Source organism: Carcharhinus amblyrhynchos, chromosome 9, assembly GCF_965287045.1.
Source record: "Carcharhinus amblyrhynchos chromosome 9, sCarAmb.v2.hapA, whole genome shotgun sequence".
NCBI lineage: Eukaryota > Metazoa > Chordata > Chondrichthyes > Carcharhiniformes > Carcharhinidae > Carcharhinus > Carcharhinus amblyrhynchos.
This window is the reverse complement of record NC_137332.1, coordinates 33,725,654-33,745,487: the sequence shown is the minus strand read 5'-3', so window position 1 is coordinate 33,745,487 and position 19,834 is coordinate 33,725,654. Positions and strand designations below refer to the sequence as shown.

At 38.7% G+C, this 19,834-nt stretch overlaps 1 protein-coding gene across 3 annotated transcripts in view; it reads left to right on the top strand.

Annotated features, from left to right (window-relative positions):
• Positions 1 to 19,834, top strand: part of gpbp1l1 (GC-rich promoter binding protein 1-like 1) — a 55,964-nt gene that overhangs the window by 18,894 nt on the left and 17,236 nt on the right. For 2 of the 3 annotated variants that reach the window (XM_080195419.1, XM_080195420.1), the window contains 6 exons: positions 2,397 to 2,515; positions 5,290 to 5,422; positions 8,503 to 8,834; positions 8,956 to 9,028; positions 11,686 to 11,873; positions 14,114 to 14,254. In XM_080195419.1, the coding sequence (XP_080051545.1) occupies positions 2,453 to 2,515; positions 5,290 to 5,422; positions 8,503 to 8,834; positions 8,956 to 9,028; positions 11,686 to 11,873; positions 14,114 to 14,254 (930 nt within the window). In that variant the 5' untranslated portion in view covers positions 2,397 to 2,452. The remainder of the gene's footprint in view (positions 1 to 2,396; positions 2,516 to 5,289; positions 5,423 to 8,502; positions 8,835 to 8,955; positions 9,029 to 11,685; positions 11,874 to 14,113; positions 14,255 to 19,834) is intronic. The other variant, XM_080195421.1, reaches the window with a different exon arrangement.

Genomic DNA, 19,834 nt, shown 5'->3' with positions numbered 1-19,834 from the left:
TAGACCTTCTGACCTTTTATAGAACTTCTGAAAACTAAATTTATTTGGCCATTTTCAAATAGTGCATTTGTTTTCTGTTACATAATTTTCTATAAACTTTAGTCCTCTATTATAGAACAGAAATTGTGAAATCCTAAGAGTTTATCCGTGCCTATATTCTAACAAATACACATTGAAAAAGTAAGTTGCTGACTTGCATTCCAAATTTGTTTTTAAATTTCTTCTTGGATTGTAAATTCAAATCAGCATATGCGCGAGTTTGATTGTAAAGTGTTGCTTGTAACTTATTGGTGTGCTCGGTTACTGTAAAGCAGAAAACAAGGGCAGCATGGTGGCACAGTGGTTAGCACTGCTGCCTCTCAACGCTAGGGACCCGGGTTCAATTCCCAGCTTGGTCACTGTCTGTGTGGAGTTTGCATGTTCTCCCTGTTCCTGCGTGGGTTTCCTCCCACAGCAAAAAGATATACAGATCAGGTGAATTGGCCATGCTAAGTTCTCCCTTAGTGTACCCGAACAGGCACTGGAGTGTAGTTACTAAGGGATTTTCACAGTAACTTCATTGCAGTTACTAATAAGCCTAAATGAACTATAAACTTAACAGGATGAGAATCACCTGTGGTATTTGCCTTACCATGAAAACTTACTGTATGGTTTATTAGCAACAATCCCATGATGCACCACAGGAGCATTTGGCATCAAGTCACATTGAGATATTAGTGCAGGTGACCAAGAGATGATCCATTTTTAAGGGGCATCTTAAAGGAGGGTTGAGAGACAGAAAGCTTTGAAAAGAGAATGCCCAAGTTTAGGGTTTTGATAATTGATGGCACAGCCATCAATGTTGAAGAGTTAAAACTGAGGACCCCCAAAAAACAGATTAGAAGAGCTGAGATATTTTGGAGGGTTGTGGGGCTGACTGAGATGAGAAAAGTTCACTTAGATCAATTAATTGGCACCATTATCGCTTTTAGAAATGACTACACTTACCTGAAATTTTTTCGTAACAGCCCTCAGATACAGTAAAGAATACACTAAACAGTGGAACTTTTAATCTCTGATAAATTCACAATCATTATTTTTTCCATAATGGCATCTGATGGCTGCCATCAGCTCTGATACAGAAAGAAGTACCTTATAAAATTTAAAATCTGTACTTAAAAAGTTTTTAATCCGTCCTCAATATCCATTGCTGTACATTCTATGGTGTTGTCTCTGCTTCAGTTCCACTCCTAAAAAAAATTTTTGTGTTGGAAATAGAGAAAGTATATGAGAAGTTCTTTGTATTACAACTGATGGAGCTGAGTAAAAGCCATCACAATTTTTCTACAAAAAAAACTAACCAATCACCAAGTTTTTTTTTCAAAACAATTCGTTAATTTTAATTTACAACAAAGATCACATAAAAAAACTTTCCGAAACAGAGCTCAGTAACTGATAAAGCAAATTTGTATTCCCTGAAAGATGAAAGTTTGAAAATATTTGATTACTGATGAAGCTAAAATGTAAATGCAGTCACCATGGTTTTACTGTTCTTTAGTTGAGGGTGTTACTTCGATCTTGCTCTCATCTGATTGCACTTCAGCTTGCTCATCTGTTTTTTTTTCCTCCACTTGGCCGTCGTTGTTTTTGAAGCTAAATTGCTCCCATTCATTTTAAGGCTGCAGTGCACCAAGTTAAGCACATGCATATGTCAGTTGCGGGGGCGGGGGGATGCGGTTTGTTCTTTAATCAACCAATTATTGAACTCAGGTCCTGTACAAAGAGAATCACGTGAAGATTATGGTATTGGCAAGGTGGATGTGGAGAGGATGTTTCTTCTAGTCAAGGAATCTGAAACTAGGGGTTACTGTTTTAAAAATAAGCAGTTGGTCATTTAAAACGCTTGAGGAGATTTTTTTTCTGAGGGTCAGCAACTGAATTGTCTTCCCTCAAAGGCAGTGGAATCAAATATTTTTAAGACAGAGCTGGATAGATTCTCAGTTAAAAAAGATGAAAGATTATTGGGTTTGAAATTTAAATCAGATAGCCATGATCTTCTTGAATGGGAGAGCAAGTTAGAGGGGCCTGCTCCTGCTCCTAATTCATATGTTCATAATTCTTTTTCTCCAAAGTTCAACATTCACTTACAAAACAAAGTGTCATGATGCTCAGTCAACAAGGATGAACGCTCAATTCCTCCAATACTTATTTTGCCTAAATAATGTGCTTTTATTGTACGATTTTTAGGTGATTAATTATAGATAAAGAGCTGAATCTTCAGAGGCGAATACAAAAGAGACCATATTCAGGTCAAGAAAGTAATAATCCCATTCTACATAAATGTATTGGTGTATTTGCTGAAGTCAGCTGGAGATTCTTGTGTATTTCAACTTGTCGTCTTTACTCCTTTTTTGCAGGATCCTGGCCATGAGGTTTGATACCTCACTCCGCTGACAGAAGATACTGGACCTAAATGGCGCAACATGACTTTGTTCCTGCTTGGCTTAATTTTCCATCATCTCAGTCTTCAACTAAGGTATTTGGCAATATTTGGCCTTCTGGATCTTATTTTGTTTGAAGTGGTCAAGCAGTAGCTCAATTTGAAATTTTAATTTTTCAGGTTGCCTCATGGCCTTTTCTCTTCCGATATTTTTTTGTAATCCTCTCTTGCCCAACACCCTTGGATATATCTGTGCTCAACTAATTTTGGTCTTGAGCAAACTTGATTTCCATTTGCCCACCACTGGGTGAACACAGTAAAAAGTCTGACAACACCAGGTTTTAGTCCAACCTATTTATTTGATAATATACTCACAAACTTTCGAGGGACACCCTCTTCGTCAGGTGAATGGAGAGTTCTGGCCCAGAACTCTCCATTCACCTGACGAAGAGGGTGTCCCTCAAAAGCTTGTGAGTATATTATCAAATAAATAGGTTGGACTAAAACCTGGTGTTGTCAGACTTTTTACTGTGTTTACGCCAGTCCAACGCCGGCATACCCACATCATCACCACTGGGTGGCCATGCTTGAATTATCTAGGCCCTAAGCTCAGGAATGCCCCCCTCTGTACCACTTTACTTCTCTTTCCTCCTTAAAGTGCTACTTAAAACCTAGATCTTTGATGAACTTTTTGGCCACCTGCCTGGACATTGAGTCTGCCCAACTCTCTGAAAGAGTATCAAAAGCAATGGGCTGATTGGCCTCTGCACTGTAGGGATTCGATGGCTGTATTTGCTGCTGAAATACTCATCAGTGCTTTTGCTACCTAAACTATTCCACTGCACTCCTGGCTAGCCACCATTTTCCATACAATTTAAACATACAGATGTGCGAATTAGAGCAGGATTAGATCATTCTGCCCCTCAAGTCTGCTTTGACATTCAATATGATCATGGCTGTGATCAGACTGTGGCTTCAATCCACTTTCCTTTGTACCCCTTAACCCTTTGACTCCCTGGTCAATCAAAAAGCTATTGAATTGAGTCTAAATAGTCAAAGATTAGAGATCATGAATACACTCGGAGCATCTAAGTTTTGACCAGCAGGAGCAAGTGAATTAATTAGAACTTGTGAATGAAATATGACTGGCTGAAAGAGAGCAGCAATATAATATTGCTTTTTTACTAATAAAGATTTATTTTTATAGGAACTTGAATAAATGATTTCCAGTGTACTGCCATTTATTATAGTACTTAAATCGGATCCTTTGGCTACAAAAGAAATAGACTTGCTTTTGTGCAGCACTTCTCTCAAATTCAGAACATCCCACCCAAAAATGTTTTACAGGCAATTGAAGTATTTTGAATTGCACTCACTGTTGTCATGTAGGAAGTGAACCATTGTATTTGAGCATTGCGACCAACAGCAATGAAAGATAATCTGTTTAAATGATTTTGGTTGAGGAATAATGGCCCGATTTGATTCTTTTTTACACTTGCTGAAGGGGCCTTGGTTGATCACCTCATCTGATAATGAGCACCTCTGACAGTGCAGCAGTCCTGTACTGAAGTGTCTGTTATAGATTTTACACTCCAAGTTTTTTTGAATGGGACTTGAACACTGAATTTTATAATTTGGGCATGAATGTTACTTCAGAACTGTAGATAGCATGTTTTATTTCATTTAATAAATTCTATGAAATGAATGAGACCAATTTTCATGGAGTGTTTCCTTGATCTTTAGTTGCGTATTTGGCTTAATTGTCTCTTTTCTAATCAATTAAACTTGGATTAAAAACTGATAAACCTTACTTTCCTGATTCTTGTTTTAAGTCAAAATGCTTAGCTTTCGTGATTTTTAAATTCATTATATATTTTTCCTCCTTATGTAATTCTTGAAAAACTTTTTTTTAAAACCAATTTTGACTGATTGATAGATTCATTGATTTTTTTTGGTGGGTCAGCAGAAACAACCTTTGCCCATTTCTCAGCGTAAAAGCAACACAAATTTCGCCCATTCCCAGCAGATCCTGAGGCACTTGTGATACTGTCTATCCTGCATTTTGATGCTGACAACACATGTTGACATCTCAGGAACAGACTTGAGCTGCAAAATTCTAGTAGGGAAAAGTAATTAATTAAGTTTAGTCAGTTGATGTCATTCATGGGCCATGTAACAAGAAGATGAGTTAAACTTTGTCTTCCCAGCCCCAACCTCAAAAGTACCAGAAATTTTAGAAATATTCAAGAGTAAAAACTTTATTAAGTGGATAACACAACTAAGTAGATGATTTTGATGCCAGCCATTGTGACCCTCTGTTTCTACTGTGGATTTTTTGCTTAATTAATATAGAATTGAATTATTTGTTGTATTACATTCCGTCTGAGTCGGGTCTTTGGCTTCACAAATTCTAACTTTACATGTATCAAATGAAGGTGTAATGGTCGTACCTTTAAGCTGTCATTTTTTAATTTTAATTAAAATGTTATGTCTAGCATGACGTACTATTTGTCAACCTGCTCCTTTGCTGTTGATACTTCAAGTGTGATTCAATTTTTTATGTCACTGAGAGCAAAATTTAAAAAGGCATTTGTTGTGATCTGGAGGAAAATTTGACCAAGGAATTGCTGGAGATAAATGCTGCAGCCACATTATTGGTCTTAGATTGCATAGAAGAGGAATCCAAAGCTTCAAGTAATTTACTTTGTTATTTCACCCATAATTTACTGTAGCAATGACCTTAAGAGGACAGAGCTTCTGCATAAAAGCAGAATAATTAATTTAAATTATATTTTTTACTTAAGTTGGCAACTAATGAATTTATGGAAGGCAAAATTAATTTTACTCTTTTTGAAAACTTTTTCACGCAGTCATCTTCTAATGAGAAACACAGCGATCATTTTGCTCGGGGTGATGGTCGATTTGGTGTAAGTCGTAGAAGGCACAATTCTTCAGACGGCTTCTTTAGTAATGGTTTACTTCGAGCTGCTGGAGGTAGGAAAGGTATAATTTAACAATCAGAAATTCTAATGTGCCAGCTGAAAATTTAGGAGTGGCAAAATAGGTTACAGACTGTTACAAAATGCTTTCAATTAAATTGATGAAGTTATTTTACCAATTTTATGTTTGCTAGAGTACATGTGCAGTGTAAGTGAAGTTTTATTTTGAAATGTGGATATATTTAATAAAATGACAGAGGGCTCGAAATATCAACAAACACAGTTGGCTTCAAAAGAGCCTAATATTATGATTGGTCTATGCTGTTATACACACATTATATAGAACATAGAACAGTACAGCATAGTACAGGCCCTTTGGCCCAAGCTTTTTCCGAAACCAAGATCAAGCTATCCCACTCCCTATCGTTCTGGTCAAACACATTCTGATCTCATCTCTCACATTCTGATGCACTCTCTTTTAGACTTGATTGCATTATATAAAAATTTACAGTGGCAAAATCAGATGGTGTGAACACAGTAGCAAAAGTTTGTGCCAGCCTTTGCATGATAATTGCCCTGTGAATTGGCCATCACTATATCGACTGATTAACTGAAAGATTAGGAGGTCTTGTGGCACAGTGGTAGTGTTCCTACCTCTGGACCAGAAGCTCCAGGTTCAAGTCCCAATGCCAGGACCTGTTGGCCATGGAAGGAGTGTGCATCAGGTGGTTTAAGGGGCTGATAATCAACTCGGGCATCCTTCCACCACTTCCTCTGATATTCCCCAAAAGGAAAAAGTGTTGGTGTGACGATACTCTTAAAAGAAAACGGAATTAGTTGAGGTTGCTACTTAGAACATTACTGAAGTATCTAATAATGTTTGGATGATTATGTTGTTAAAGGTACATAAGTGATGGTCATTGTTTGATTAAGGGCTGAGAACACCTTAGTAGTTAGTAGTTGAGAGGCATAGACCCACAATGCTGCTGCATCATGTGATTAAACCCAACAAAGAAACGATCTGTGCCTTGTTTCTTGCTTCACCATATGGCTAGAATCTATTTAACGTCGAATGTAAGGTTTTGGGATGGTTTCAATATTTGAGGAGAGATTAAAACTTATTATTATTTACTAAGTAAGTAATGATGTGTGTGCATTTAAAGAGAGTTTATTGAAATAGATTTTCACATTTTATGGAGAAAAGCTTGGATTAAGGTAATCAAAACCATGCAAAGGAAGATGTAGGTTTAGGGCGGCATGGACAAGTTGGGCTGAAGGGCCTGTTTCCATGCTGTAAACCACTATGACTATGTAAGAAACATATTTTCACAAAATACTAACTGCAGGTGTAAAAGAAAATTTCATTATCCTAAATGATGGGGAGCAATGTTCAGAAGTTTTTAAGATAAAGCTAAAACACCATAGTCTCAATCCTTTGAACCCATGTTTGCCTTCTAGCAGGGTCCCTCGCTGATTATGCGGAACTGAAGAAGTTGCCATTTAGTTTCAGCTGTCAGGCAAATCCAGTAGGCTAACCTGTTGCTTCATTGTTATACTGTTGCACTTCTATGAAGTAAGCAATGAGAAATGTCACTGTGGTTGGCTGCTTTTACTGGTCATGTGTGATTATGCAAAACTGTTATGATTCCGGTTTCCAATGCTCATTGCTTGTGCAGTTACACTCTGAAGCTTTTACTGCATTGTATTTACGGCACTGAATTAGCATTTCCCTAAACTGTTGGTGAGCAATTATGCTATGTCTCAGAACGTGATAGAACTCCAAGTCCTGTGTCAATCTGAATGAGAAATACCAAATGCAAGATTAATTTTCTGTGGGCTAAAATTGGCTGTGTTTATTTACAATTAGATAATTTACGCAAGCAAAAATGTGATGATAAAGAACGTAAGTGTAACATAAAGCAGTCTACAAATTAGGTTGGCTGTTCCAAATATTATTTTTGTTCTTGAGGCAGAATTCTGAAATAAGTCGCTTGTAATATTTCTGCCAAACAAAATTTCTTGTGTTTTGTATGCATAGTGTTTTTTATGTACAATATGCTTTTCCAGTAGTAGCAGTTCTTTTGTTTAAAGACGGTCCTTGCAGTCAACTTTGATATATTCCAAATCACACACGGCTAGCAAGGTAGTTTGTTGATGCGTGCCCCAGGAAATCTTAAAATGATGGGCTATGTTTTGGAAACATCCTGCATTGGCCACATTCTTAACTGATAACAATCATTAACAAGCTTCCTATAAACAAGACTCAAGCGCAAAATTGTTCAGTTTCAGTGGATACAAAATGTTACACTGCTGAGAAAAGCCAAAGAGAATTAACTTTTTGCTGAGAATGGAAATGACCCCTTTGAGCTAACAAAAATAGCACGCATTTGTGCACCCCCTTCATCCCATTGAAACATTCCAACAATCAAAGTGCTGATTTGATTTGATTTATGCTTGTCACGTGTATTAGTATACAACGCAAAGTATTGTTTCTTGCATGCTATATAGACAAAGCATACCGTTCATAGAAAAGGAAAGGAAAGAGTGCAGAATGTAGTGTTACAGTCACAGCTAGGGTGTCGAAAAAGATCAACATAGTGTGAGGTAGGTTCATTCAGATGTATGATGGCAGCAGGGATGAAGTGGTTGGTTGGTACATGACCTGAGTACAGATACTTGTTTTTCACCTGTAGCGCACAAGTTTAGGAACAATTGCATCGCTGATCAGTTACAGTTTTAATTTTACCACTTTTTTATGTCATTGTCAAATTTCTGTGATGAGCTAGAAGTATTTGAGTATGTAAATGGTCCAGTTTTCAACAGTCCATTCTCGATAAAAGAAAAACAGGCTATTTTACGTGCAATTATAAAAGTGAAACATGTTATCTGTTCATTGAAAACGAGTTCCATTTGGTGCCAGTTAGTGAATTGCAGGAAATTGTTTCTCATATGATGACTCAAGTCAGTTATATCCAGGAAATTGTTAAATGCATTTGCAAGTACAGTGGACATTGGTTTCAGGTATGTACGTAGCACATGATGAAGTGAATCTATTGTGATATGCTAAGAAATAAAATGAAGGCTGCTAAATTGGAATTCAGCCTATATTAATAAAAAGATGAATATTTTGTGGGTTTTTTTTAGATGGTTGGTACCAGCCTTCATTGCTTCGCCATGATTCTGTGGATTCGGGTGTTTCTAAGGGTGTTCAAGTTAGCCTTATTGGAAGTCAAGTTGGGAAAGAAAGTGCCGGTTGGCACAATGTAACAAGAGGCCATGACTCTGTCAATCAACGTGGTGGTGGTGGCGGCGGCGGCAGCAGCAGCAGCAGCAGTGGCAGTGGTGCCCATAGACACTGGAATGGCAGCTTTCATAACCGAAAGAATTCAGGATTCCAGGACAAGCCGCCTGCTGAGGTAAAGGAAGAAAAAAAGGAGGAAAAAGATGAAAAACTTCAGTTTGAAGAGGAAGACTTTGTAAGTTTCTTTTTTAGTAGCTGTGAGGAAGTCACCCCTTTGAGTTGTGTGGACTTAAAATATTAGAATTTTCTCAGTAAATAAATTAATCGATTATCTTGAATAAACTTTTTTTAAACAGCCATCTCTAAATCCTGATGCAGAAAAACAGCCTAGTCAGAGCAGACCTGTCAGCACACCAGCAGGAGTATGGGGTAAGAAAAGGCCAGAAAATTGCATGTATCTTTTGGAATATGTGTTGGAATTTTTATAACGTTTTTAGCAATACAAGTTCCTGTATGTTAGAAGTTTTTCATTCTTCAATGTCTCCAATCAAAATTGAATCCCAGTTTTAGCTGTCGCTTTTTTTAATACAAGAAATAATTATGCTCTTGTACAAGGCCTAGAGTCGAAGATAACATTTTCACAAAGTAGTTTAAAGTTTAAAAATTCAGGTGTTTGCATGTTTAAAGTTTGCATTAACTTCAATAATTAAATTTTAAGTAATTATTTTTGTCACACACCACCTACCATTAATCCACTCCAGAGCTGAAGCTTATTATTGTCCCCACATGACCCCTCCTGTTGTGCCACCAAATTTTCACTCTGGGACCACACCTAGTCTGAGCCATTAAAATGGGTGTTGCACAAAATATTTGGGAAGTACTGCTCTAGGTCCAAGATGGCAAATTGAACTTGCGTGGAGGCCTGTCATTTGGCAAGGACCACATTCAACAAAAGCCATTTGGAAACACTAGGATGGGTAATGGATGCAAGATTTAAGCATTTGTAAGATTAAAATCCTAGCTACCAGGACAGCCTCCAGTTACATTTTAATCAACTAAATCAAAATAATCATGGGCCTGTCAAGACAACAAAGGAGAACCAAGATTCTTACTAGGCAGCTAATGCAGGACACAGACGAGAGATGCAGCAAATCTTTTCATCTCATTACTGTACAAGTGATCTTGCTTTTGTTTAAAAATATAAAAATATGCAGTATTCAAAAAATGATTACAAATATGTTTCTCAACTAATTTACATGAATATTCCTGCCACAGGGACATGTCTACTGTTGAAGTTACTGAGTTGGCAGTAATCAATAATTTAAAAGGGAAGTCACCTGTACAAAGTCTGAAAATACTGCAAGTTGGAAAACAGTGGCAGGATTGGGCAATGAAGCTCAAACACTCCATTCATTGCACCATAAGCAAAAATAACACTAACTTTGTGAGACCAAGAAAATAAATGAAGCTTTTTTGCCATTGATATAAAATGATGGTGTCTTTCTTTCTGTCATTTCTTTATGCAATTAAAGGCCAAGTATATGCTCAGCTTCTTTTGATGTAGATTTTAGACTTTTGTTTGGTCAGGCACCTGAGGTAAAGATAAGACTACTCAATTCACATAGAAGCAGTTAAGTTTGCTTCTATGCATGACTTCGGCCTGATCATTTATTCTTTGAAAAGTATTTCTGAAACTAACTTGTAGAACTTGGGCAATCTTATTGGCCATTATTGACAGACAAATAGGCTGTAGAGATCAACCACAGTCTGAAACTAGGGGTCCTTTGAAAGGTAATAAATGGAGAACTTTATAAATACTTTAAATCTATGTGACCATTGTTCCTATTATCAGTTTACAATTTATTGACAATTTGTTTTCTAAGCCATAGTTCTGTTAGGTGCTTATCACCAGCTGAAGTTGAGAGGAGTATGTAACACAAGTAGGGCATGCAATGTAAGCAGGAATCAAGTTTCTTATTTAATCCATGGTCAATACAAATTACCTAGTTATTGGGCAAATTCAATCAATTGTAACCAATTTCTGTTTGACTTCACCCAGTGCATACATTTATAGCCCATCCTAATGAGAGATTTTGTTTAAGAGCAGGAGCCCATGACCTCAGCAACTGTAGTCAATAATCAGCCCACCATCATTTGAAGTATTCAACATCAACTTTGACCAACAAGCGGTGTCCAGTATTAATGTGTTGAACTTGTTTTTCAAAAACTTGATTTGAACCAAGCCTTTGGTTCTTGAATTTATCTATCCTCAGTCAATGGGGTTTTCCAATTCCCATTTAATCCCAAGTCCTTTTGCATCAGCAGAACAGTCTCTTCAGAGAGGAATGAAGAGCTAAGCAGAATTGACAGGATCAGATCTTATTGGAGTGGTCTGTAATGAAAGGTTGTAATCCTCATGGAGGAAAAGTTGATAATTTAACAGTAAAAAGGGAAAATCCATATTTAATTGCATGAAATTGTAAACCAATGCTTGACCATATTAGACATGAAATAAAAGTAGTTCATTTTCTCAAACTGAAATGCCTTTTTACTCTATATGAATTGATTTATATGGTTTTAAAGGCTAAAATCTCTGGGCACTTGCTGGAGATAATGGTCCCAGGTATTTGAACTTTTGCAATAAATAATAATTAAAAGATCTTAGCACATTGTGCTCTTGATTCTTAACGACATGAATTTAAATCTAGAAATGGTGGGCAGGAGGGGGGAATATTGAATTGATCCTGATATTCCTTTGGATTTGAAACAAGTATTTCAAAACTGTTAGCAGCCTTGTTTGGGTTTGAGGTGGTCATAAATTGTGATCTTGTTATATCTGCCAGAATGAGTTTAATGCACTGAATAATGTAGCTTTGGGCAGATATACGGGCTGCATTTCAGCTTTGATTGGAACACAAGTGCGTGTTTGTTGGTTTGAACCACAGTGGTAACCTCTGCTTGAAGGAATTGTAGATTTCACATTGTATAGAAATGTGGCATTGGTTATATTATGTGTTTCAATTGTACAGTTGAGGAATATTTGGGAAGATTAAATCGTCTATCAAACTTTATCCTTCTAAATGCAGAAAACCCTCCAAGTGCCAAGCAGCCGGTTTCCAAGATGCTGGTCATCAAAAAAGTTTTGAAAGAGGAACCAATATTCTCAACTAGCTTTTGTTCCTCGGGAAACCATTTTGCAAACAGCAACAAAAACACTGCAAGTCCAAGCGTTTACAAAAATTTAATACCCAAACCTGCAGCCCCTCCTACAAAGGTATAGTAATCCACTGTTTGAACTTTCTGCAATGTTTTTATAGCATGCTTATTTTTCTGAAGTATAAATAAAGCAACATTTTAAAATTGGATGATATGGATGTTATTTAGTGAACTTAAACAGTGCAGTTTATCAGTGGGGAGGACCCATCATTCTTGGTTAATTAAATAAGTTAAGGAATGCATCAAACTTAAGGAAAAAGCATAGATTGTGCACCAAGATGAGTGGCAAGTTGGGTAACTGGTCAGAACATAGAGTAGCGGAGAATTACTAAAAGGTTAGGAGAGAAGAAAATTATAGTATGAGAAAAAGCTTGCTAGAAATGTAAAAATGGATAGCAAGAGTTTCTTCAGTATTTATAAAGGAAAATAGAAAGTGAAGTGAGTGGTGATGCTCTAGAGAGCAACAATGGGGAGCTAATAGTAGCTAATACGGAAATGGCACGTGAAATGAACAAATATATTGTTTCTGTCTTCATTATCGTGGATTTCAGTAATAGCTGTATATCAAAAGGTGGAAGGGAGAGGGGAGCATGGTAAAATTCCTAGCCTTATTGAGAAAACAGATGGAGCTGCACATTGACAAATCTCTAGGTCCTGATGAACTTCATCCTCGGGTCTTGAGAGAGGTGGCTAATAAGATAGTAGATGCATTGGTGTTAGTTTTCTAAAATTAATTGGATTCTGGAAAGACTTCATTTGATTGCAAAGTAGCAAATATAACCTCTTGTATTCTAGGAGGAAGGGAAGCAGAAAACAGAAAACTATAGGCCACTTAACCTGATGTCTGTCATGGGGAAGGTGCTGGAATTGATCACTAAGGCGATACACTCTTTAGCAAAATTGTGAAATTAAGGAGGTTATAGCTGTGCACTTGGGGGAAAAAGCTTAAGGTAATTGGGGAGATTTAACATGGCTTTGTGAAAGGGAGATCGTATTTAACCAATTTATTGGAGTTATTTGAAGAAGTAACTTGCACTTTGGGTAAAGGGGAGCCTGTAGAAGTACTGTTCTTGTATTTGCAGAAGGCACTTGATAAAGTGCCAGATTAAAAGTTGTTGCAGAAAATATAAGCATATGATGTAGAGGGTAGTATATTAACACTCAAAGAATATTTATTTGGCTAGCAGAATACAGTGAGCATGCATAAATGAATCATTTTCGGATTGGCAGTATGCAATGAATGGAATCCTACAGATGTGTGTCCTGGGGCTTCAACTATTTCCAGTTTGTATCAATGACTTGGATGAGAGGACTGAAGGCATGGTAGCTAAGTGGCAGATGACACAAAGCTAGGAAAATATGTTGTGAAGAGGATATAAGGGTATAGATCGGATGAGTGAGTGGACAAAAATCTGGAAGATGGAGTATAATGTGGAAAAATGTGAAGTTGTTGTTCATTTTGGCAGAAGAATAAAAAGCGTGTTACTTGAATGGAAAATGACTGCCCAATTTCAAGGTGCAGAGCTAACTAGGTGTTCAAGTGTACATGTCACCAACAATTAGTATGCAGATACCATATGTAATTAAGGCTATTTAAATGCTTTCTTTTATTGGCAGAGGAATTGAACATAAAAGTAGGGATGTCATGCTTCCGCTATGCAGGATATAGGTGAGATCACATCTCAAATACTGTGTGCAGTAATGGTCTCATTTAAGGAAGGATGTAAATGCATTAGAGACGGTTCAAAGGAGGTTTGATAGATTGATACATAGTATGAGAAGATGGTCTTATGAGGATAGGTTGGAAAAGATTGTGCCTCTTTCCAGTTTGGAAGAGTGAGGGGTGACTTGATTGCAGTATACAAGAACCTGAACAATGGGGCATGGAAATGACGTTTCTTGTGGGTAAGTCCAAAAAGCCAGTGTTTCAAGTCTGAATGACCCTTCATCAAAATCAGATTCAACTTTAGTTCTCTTCTCTCCACAGATGCTGTCAGTCATGCTGAGATTTTCCAGCATTTTCTGTTTTTGCTTTCTGTAGTGTAGTTTGGATGGCCCAAAATTATGCAAAAAAGTACTTCAAGTCTGTGTGTATCTGTATTATGGATAGACTGTAAAATACACTTGCGGCCTGAATGGATCTGTTAACACACTTTCGTAGGCCATTAGTTTACTCATATTGCTAAAAGATGTTGCTGATTCTGATGACGTCTAAGATCCTGAAAGATTCTAAGTAATCTTGAACTCTGAAAATAAATAATGTGATTTTTCTTTTTCCCCATTTGTTTTCAAATATAGCCAGGTCCATGGAAATCCACTGGAAGGGAGAACAAACCTGGCTTACTTTACTCCGGCCAAGATTCAGCATTTACAAGTCCCGTTGCAATGATCAAACCTTCAGTACAGTTCAGCAACAGTTGTCACACCTCTCCAAAAGAGGTATGATCGTAATACAATGCAATTTTAATTTGTATTGTATGTTAGTTACCATTTAACTCCTTGATGACTTAATTAAATCTGTTCTGCATTTTTTTTGGAATTGCCAGTCTGTCTCATCCCAAAATACTTCAATATACAGCAGTGATCTATAACCATGTTCCTTCATTGTTTGTGGTGCACAACTACAGCAGAGCACAATTTTGTGTACAATATGAATTGGTCGAGTTTGTTTTGGTATTACTTTCAGTGAAAACTCTGGAAAGAGAAGTGCTTAAAACAATTGTGTTTTAAGATGCAATTGTACTCATTTTGCTCTCTTTATCAATTGCCACATGTTCATGAAACATAGGAACAGTTCCTTGTGTCTGTAATGCATTCCAGTGGATCATGGCTGATCTCTCCTGCAGCTCAATTTACATGCTGTTGTTCTGTATGTTTTGATAGCCAGTGTATGTTATTAGCCTTGAACATTTCAGTTCACACAACATTGTAGTGAGTTACAGATTTCCATCACCTTTTGTACGAAGATATGTTTTCTGATTTTACTCCTAAGTGGGTTTGAAGATTATGGCCTCTTGGTTCTTACCGCAGGGGGGTTGGAATCTGAGAGAAAATAGATCTTTTTGTAACTTCCCAGCTGAACCCTTAAGCATTTTAAACACCTTGCTTAAATCATCATTAAGTTATAAACTCAAGGGAATGCAAGCCAAATTTATGCAATGTATCCCAATATTGTTCTTGAGTACTAGCATAATACAGACAAATACTGTGCTGTACCCCCTCTAGTGCCCAACTGAGTGTGACAAATGCAGTGTGACTAAAGCTCTGTATAACTTAGGCATATTCATTATTGGATTCCAGCTCCCTTGAGATAAAGGCAACATCCCCGTATAATAAAACTAAAATACTGCTCATGCTGCAAATTTGAAATAAAAACAGCAGGTATTTGAAATAAAGCATGCAGGTGGCCACACCTTCTCCACAGATGCTGTCAGACCTGCTGAGCATAAACAACATTCCAGTAGCCTTTTTCATTATCTTTTGTACCTGTGATTATATATATGTAACTTTTAATCTTATTGATCCTTCACAGTTTTTTAGTCTGCCATCTTTGAGAGAATTCTCATTTATTTTTCCTCTGACCTTAAGTGGATAAGCTCACACTTAGTCATGTTAAGCACACAATGTGTTATATGTTTTGCCCACTTACTTAGTATTCCTGTATCCTTTTGTATGGATGAGGTGAAAGTGACTGTCATTAACGTCAAGCTAGCATTTGACAGTGTGGCATAAAGGAGCCCCAGCAAAACTGGAGTCAATTGGAATTGAGGAAAATCATGCAGTGGTTGGGGCCATACCTGGCATAAAGGAAGATGGTTATGATGTTTGGAGGTCCAACATCTCTAATCTTGAGGTCCTCCTGGGTTGTGTCCTAGGCCCAACCATCTTCAGCTGTTTCATCAATGTCTTTCCTTCCATCATTAGGTTAGAAGTGGCGATGAGCACTGATGACTGCACAGCGACTCCTCAGATAATGAAACAGTCCATGTTCAAATGCAGCAAAGTCTGTACAATATCCAGACTTGGGTTGACAATTGGCAAGTAATATTAGGGTCACACAAATTCCAGGCAATTTTTGAATTTTGATTTAGTCACATGTATTAACATACAGTGAAAAGTATTGTTACTTGTGTGCTGTACAGACAAAACATACCATTCAAAGAGAAGGAAAGGAGAGAGTGCAGAATGTAGTGTTACAGTCGTAGCTAGGGTGTAGAGAAAGATTAACTTAATGCAAGGTAAGTCCGTTCAAAACTCTGACAGCAGCAGGGAAGAAGCTGTTCTTGAGTTGAATGGCAATGACCATCTCTGACACGAAAGGAGCTAATCGTTACCTCAAGACATTCAATGGCATTACCATTGCTGAATCCCCTACTATCAACATTCTGCAGGTTACTATTGACCAGAACCTGAACTGGGCAAGCCATATAAATACTCTGGCTACAAGAGCAACTCAGAGGCTCGAAATTCTGCGGTAACTCACCACCTGACTCCACAAAGCTTGTCCACAATCTGCAAGACAGAAAACAGGAGTGTGATGGAATACTCTTACTTTGTCTCAATGAGTGCACTTCAAATAACACTGCAGAAGCTCAGTGCCATCCAGGACAGAGCAACCTACTTGTAGAAGAAGTACCTATCAAGCATTGAACCCCTCTTCCACTAACGTACACTGGGACAAGGACAAGATACATGGGAACACCACTACCTGGAGGTTTCCCCTTCAAGTCACTATCCTACTTGGAAATATATTGCCATGCCTTAACTGTTGCTGGGTCGTAGCTGTGTCTTCAGCCCCCTAATATACTCCTTATACACGTAGAACTGCGTGGCCAAATTCCACTCCAACTCCATTTTCAAGTTTGCTGATGACACCACTGTAGTGGGCCACATCTCAAACAATGACAAGGTGGAGTGCAGGAAAGAAATAGAGAAACTAGTGCGATGACAATCTCTCCCTCATTGTCAGTAAAATGAAGGAGCTAGTCATCGACTTCAGGAAATGTGCCTCTGTGTACATAAACGGTGATGAAGTGGAGATGGTCGAGAGCTTCAAGTTTCTAGGTATTCAAATCACCAACAGTCTGTTCTGGTCCCTCCACGCCACGCTGAGAAAACCTACTGATGCCTCTACTTTCTCAGAAGGCTAAGGAAATTCAGCATGCCCTCTATGATTCTCACCAATTTTTATAGAAGCATCGTAGTATTATTACAACTTAGTATGGCTCCTGCTCTGATCAAGGCCACAAGAAACTATCACGAACTGTGAATGTAGCCCAGTCCATCATGCAAACCAGCCTCCTATCCAATGTTTCCGTCTAAACTTCCCGCTACCTTGGGAAAGCAACTAGCAAAATCAAGAACCCCACACACCCAGGACATGATCTCTTCCACCTTCTTCCATCAGAAAAAATATATAAGCATCTGAAAACATGTACAAGAACAGCTGCTTCCCTGCTATCATCAGACTTTTGAATGGTCCTATCATATGATCTTTCTCTTCACTCTTTCGTAACTGCAAGAACCTGCATCCTTCCTTTCCTTTTCCTCTTTGTACTTTGAACAGTATGTTTTGACTGTATAGCATGCAAGAAACAGTACTTTTCACTATATCCCAATACATGTGATAATCAAATCGAAATACTGGAACTTCTTCCCAAACAGCATGGTGGGTGTACCTACACCTCGGATTGCAGCAGTTCAAGAAGGCAGCTTGCCCTGATGTTCTAAAAGGCAACTAGGGATAGACAAATGCTGGCCCACTCAGCAATGCCCACATCCTGTTAATGAATTTTTTAAAATGCCCTCTTTGCATCCACACAAATTACTGTGCTTTTGTACTAGCTGCAGATTTGGATGTACAGTGTTATTTTCTCATCTTACCATTAATATATACAGTGAAAAACTGAGACCCTTGGTAATATTACCATGCGTCACCAATCAGAGGGTTTAACCCATCATCCTGACTCTGTCTCCCACCTCCTAACCAGCTGCTAACCCATACCAAAAATTAATCTTATATGCATTTTTCATATTGGTGAACCTCCCTGTGCATAGCCTTACCAAATGTCTACAAGAAGTCAGCGCAGATAACCTGCGCTTGTTAGTGACTTCTGTAAAACAAAAGTCAACTATCAGTGTGTTTGAAAAATAAAAATGTACCTGAACAAAATGCTGTTAGATGTTCTAACTGCAAACGTGTAGATTTTGAATTGGGATCTTCGGAAATATATACAAGCTAAAGCATAGTGCATTTCAGTATTAAAGAAAATAATTAGACCCTTGGGGGAATGCTGCCAGGATAGTTTCCTTGAACAGTGTGTGTTGGAGCCGACGAGGGAGCGAGCTATCTTGGATCTGGTGTTATGTAACGAGGCGGGTAGAATTAGGGACCTTGTGGTGAAGGATCCTCTTGGGGAGAGTGATCATTGTATGGTGGAGTTTCTGGTGCAGATGGAGGAGGAGAAAGTGGGTTCCCGGACATGCGTCCTTTGTTTGAACAGGGGGGAGTATGGTAGGATGAGAGAAGAATTGGCGAATGTTGACTGGGGGAGCGCGTTGGGGTCTGCTGAGGAGCAGTGGAGGATCTTTAAGGAGATCTTTCTTGGTGCTCAGCAGAAATTTATTCCGATGGTTAAAAAGGACCATAGGAGGAGAGGTAATAAGCCGTGGATAACGAAGGAGGTGAAGGAAAGTGTTAAATTAAAAGCGGAGGAATTTAGAGTAGCTAAGAGTAGTGGGCGAGAAGAGGATTGGGAGAGGTTTAAAAGTCAACAAAGGTTGACAAAGATGTTGGTAAAGAAGGGTAGAATAAACTATGAAGCTGGGCTAGGGCTTAATAAAAAAGGATAGCAAGAGTTTTTATAAATATATAAAAAGGAAGAGGCTGGCTAGGGTGAACGTTGGACCCGTAGAGGATGAGAGGGGGGACTTAGTGGTAGGGGATGGGGAAATGGCTGAGGCCTTGAATAACTTTTTTGTTTCGGTCTTCACGGAGGAGGACGTGAATAATTTGCCGGGTGTTAGCAATGGAAAGATGGTAGGACAGGAGGGTCTCAATGACATTATTGTTACTAGAGAGGCAGTGCTCGACAGACTGGAGGGACTGATTGTGGTCAAGTCCCCAGGACCGGATGGAATGCATCCAAGGGTTCTGAAAGAAATGGCGGAGGTGATAGTGGATGCCTTGGTGGTTATTTTCCAAACGTTGCTGGATTCCGGGGAAGTGCCGGAAGATTGGAAAACGGCTAATGTTACGCCGTTGTTTAAGAAGGGTGGCAGGCAAAAGGCAGGGAATTATAGGCCGGTTAGTTTAATGTCTGTTGTAGGTAAAACGTTAGAATCCATCATCAAGGAGGAAATAGCGAGGCATCTTGAGGGGAATTGCTTGATAGAGCAGACGCAGCACGGTTTCGTTATGGGGAAGTCGTGTCTGACAAATTTATTGGAGTTCTATGAGGATGTGTCTAGGGCAGTGGATAGAGGAGAGCTGGTGGATGTGGTGTGTCTTGATTTTCAGAAGGCGTTTGACAAGGTACCTCACAAGAGGTTATTGCAGAAGGTCAGGGGGCATGGAGTTGGGGGTAGGGTGTTAGCGTGGATAGAGGATTGGCTGTCAAATAGGAGGCAGAGAGTGGAGGTCAATGGGTGCTATTCGGATTGGCGGTTGGTGACTAGTGGAGTGCCCCAGGGGTCGGTGCTGGGTCCTCAGCTATTTACCATTTATATAGATGATCTGGAGGAGGGGACCGAGTGTATGGTGTCGAAATTTGCTGATGACACCAAGATTGGTGGAACGGCAAATTGCGCGGAGGGCATGGAGAGTCTGCAGAAGGATCGAGATAGGCTGGGCGAATGGGCCAGGAACTGGCAGATGGAATTTAATGTTGGCAAGTGCGAGGTGGTCCACTTTGGTAGGAATAATGGTAGGAAGGACTATTACTTACGTGGTGAAAAACTGCAGCAGGCGACGGTGCGGAGGGACCTCGGGGTCCTTGTGCATGAGTCGCAAAAACCCAG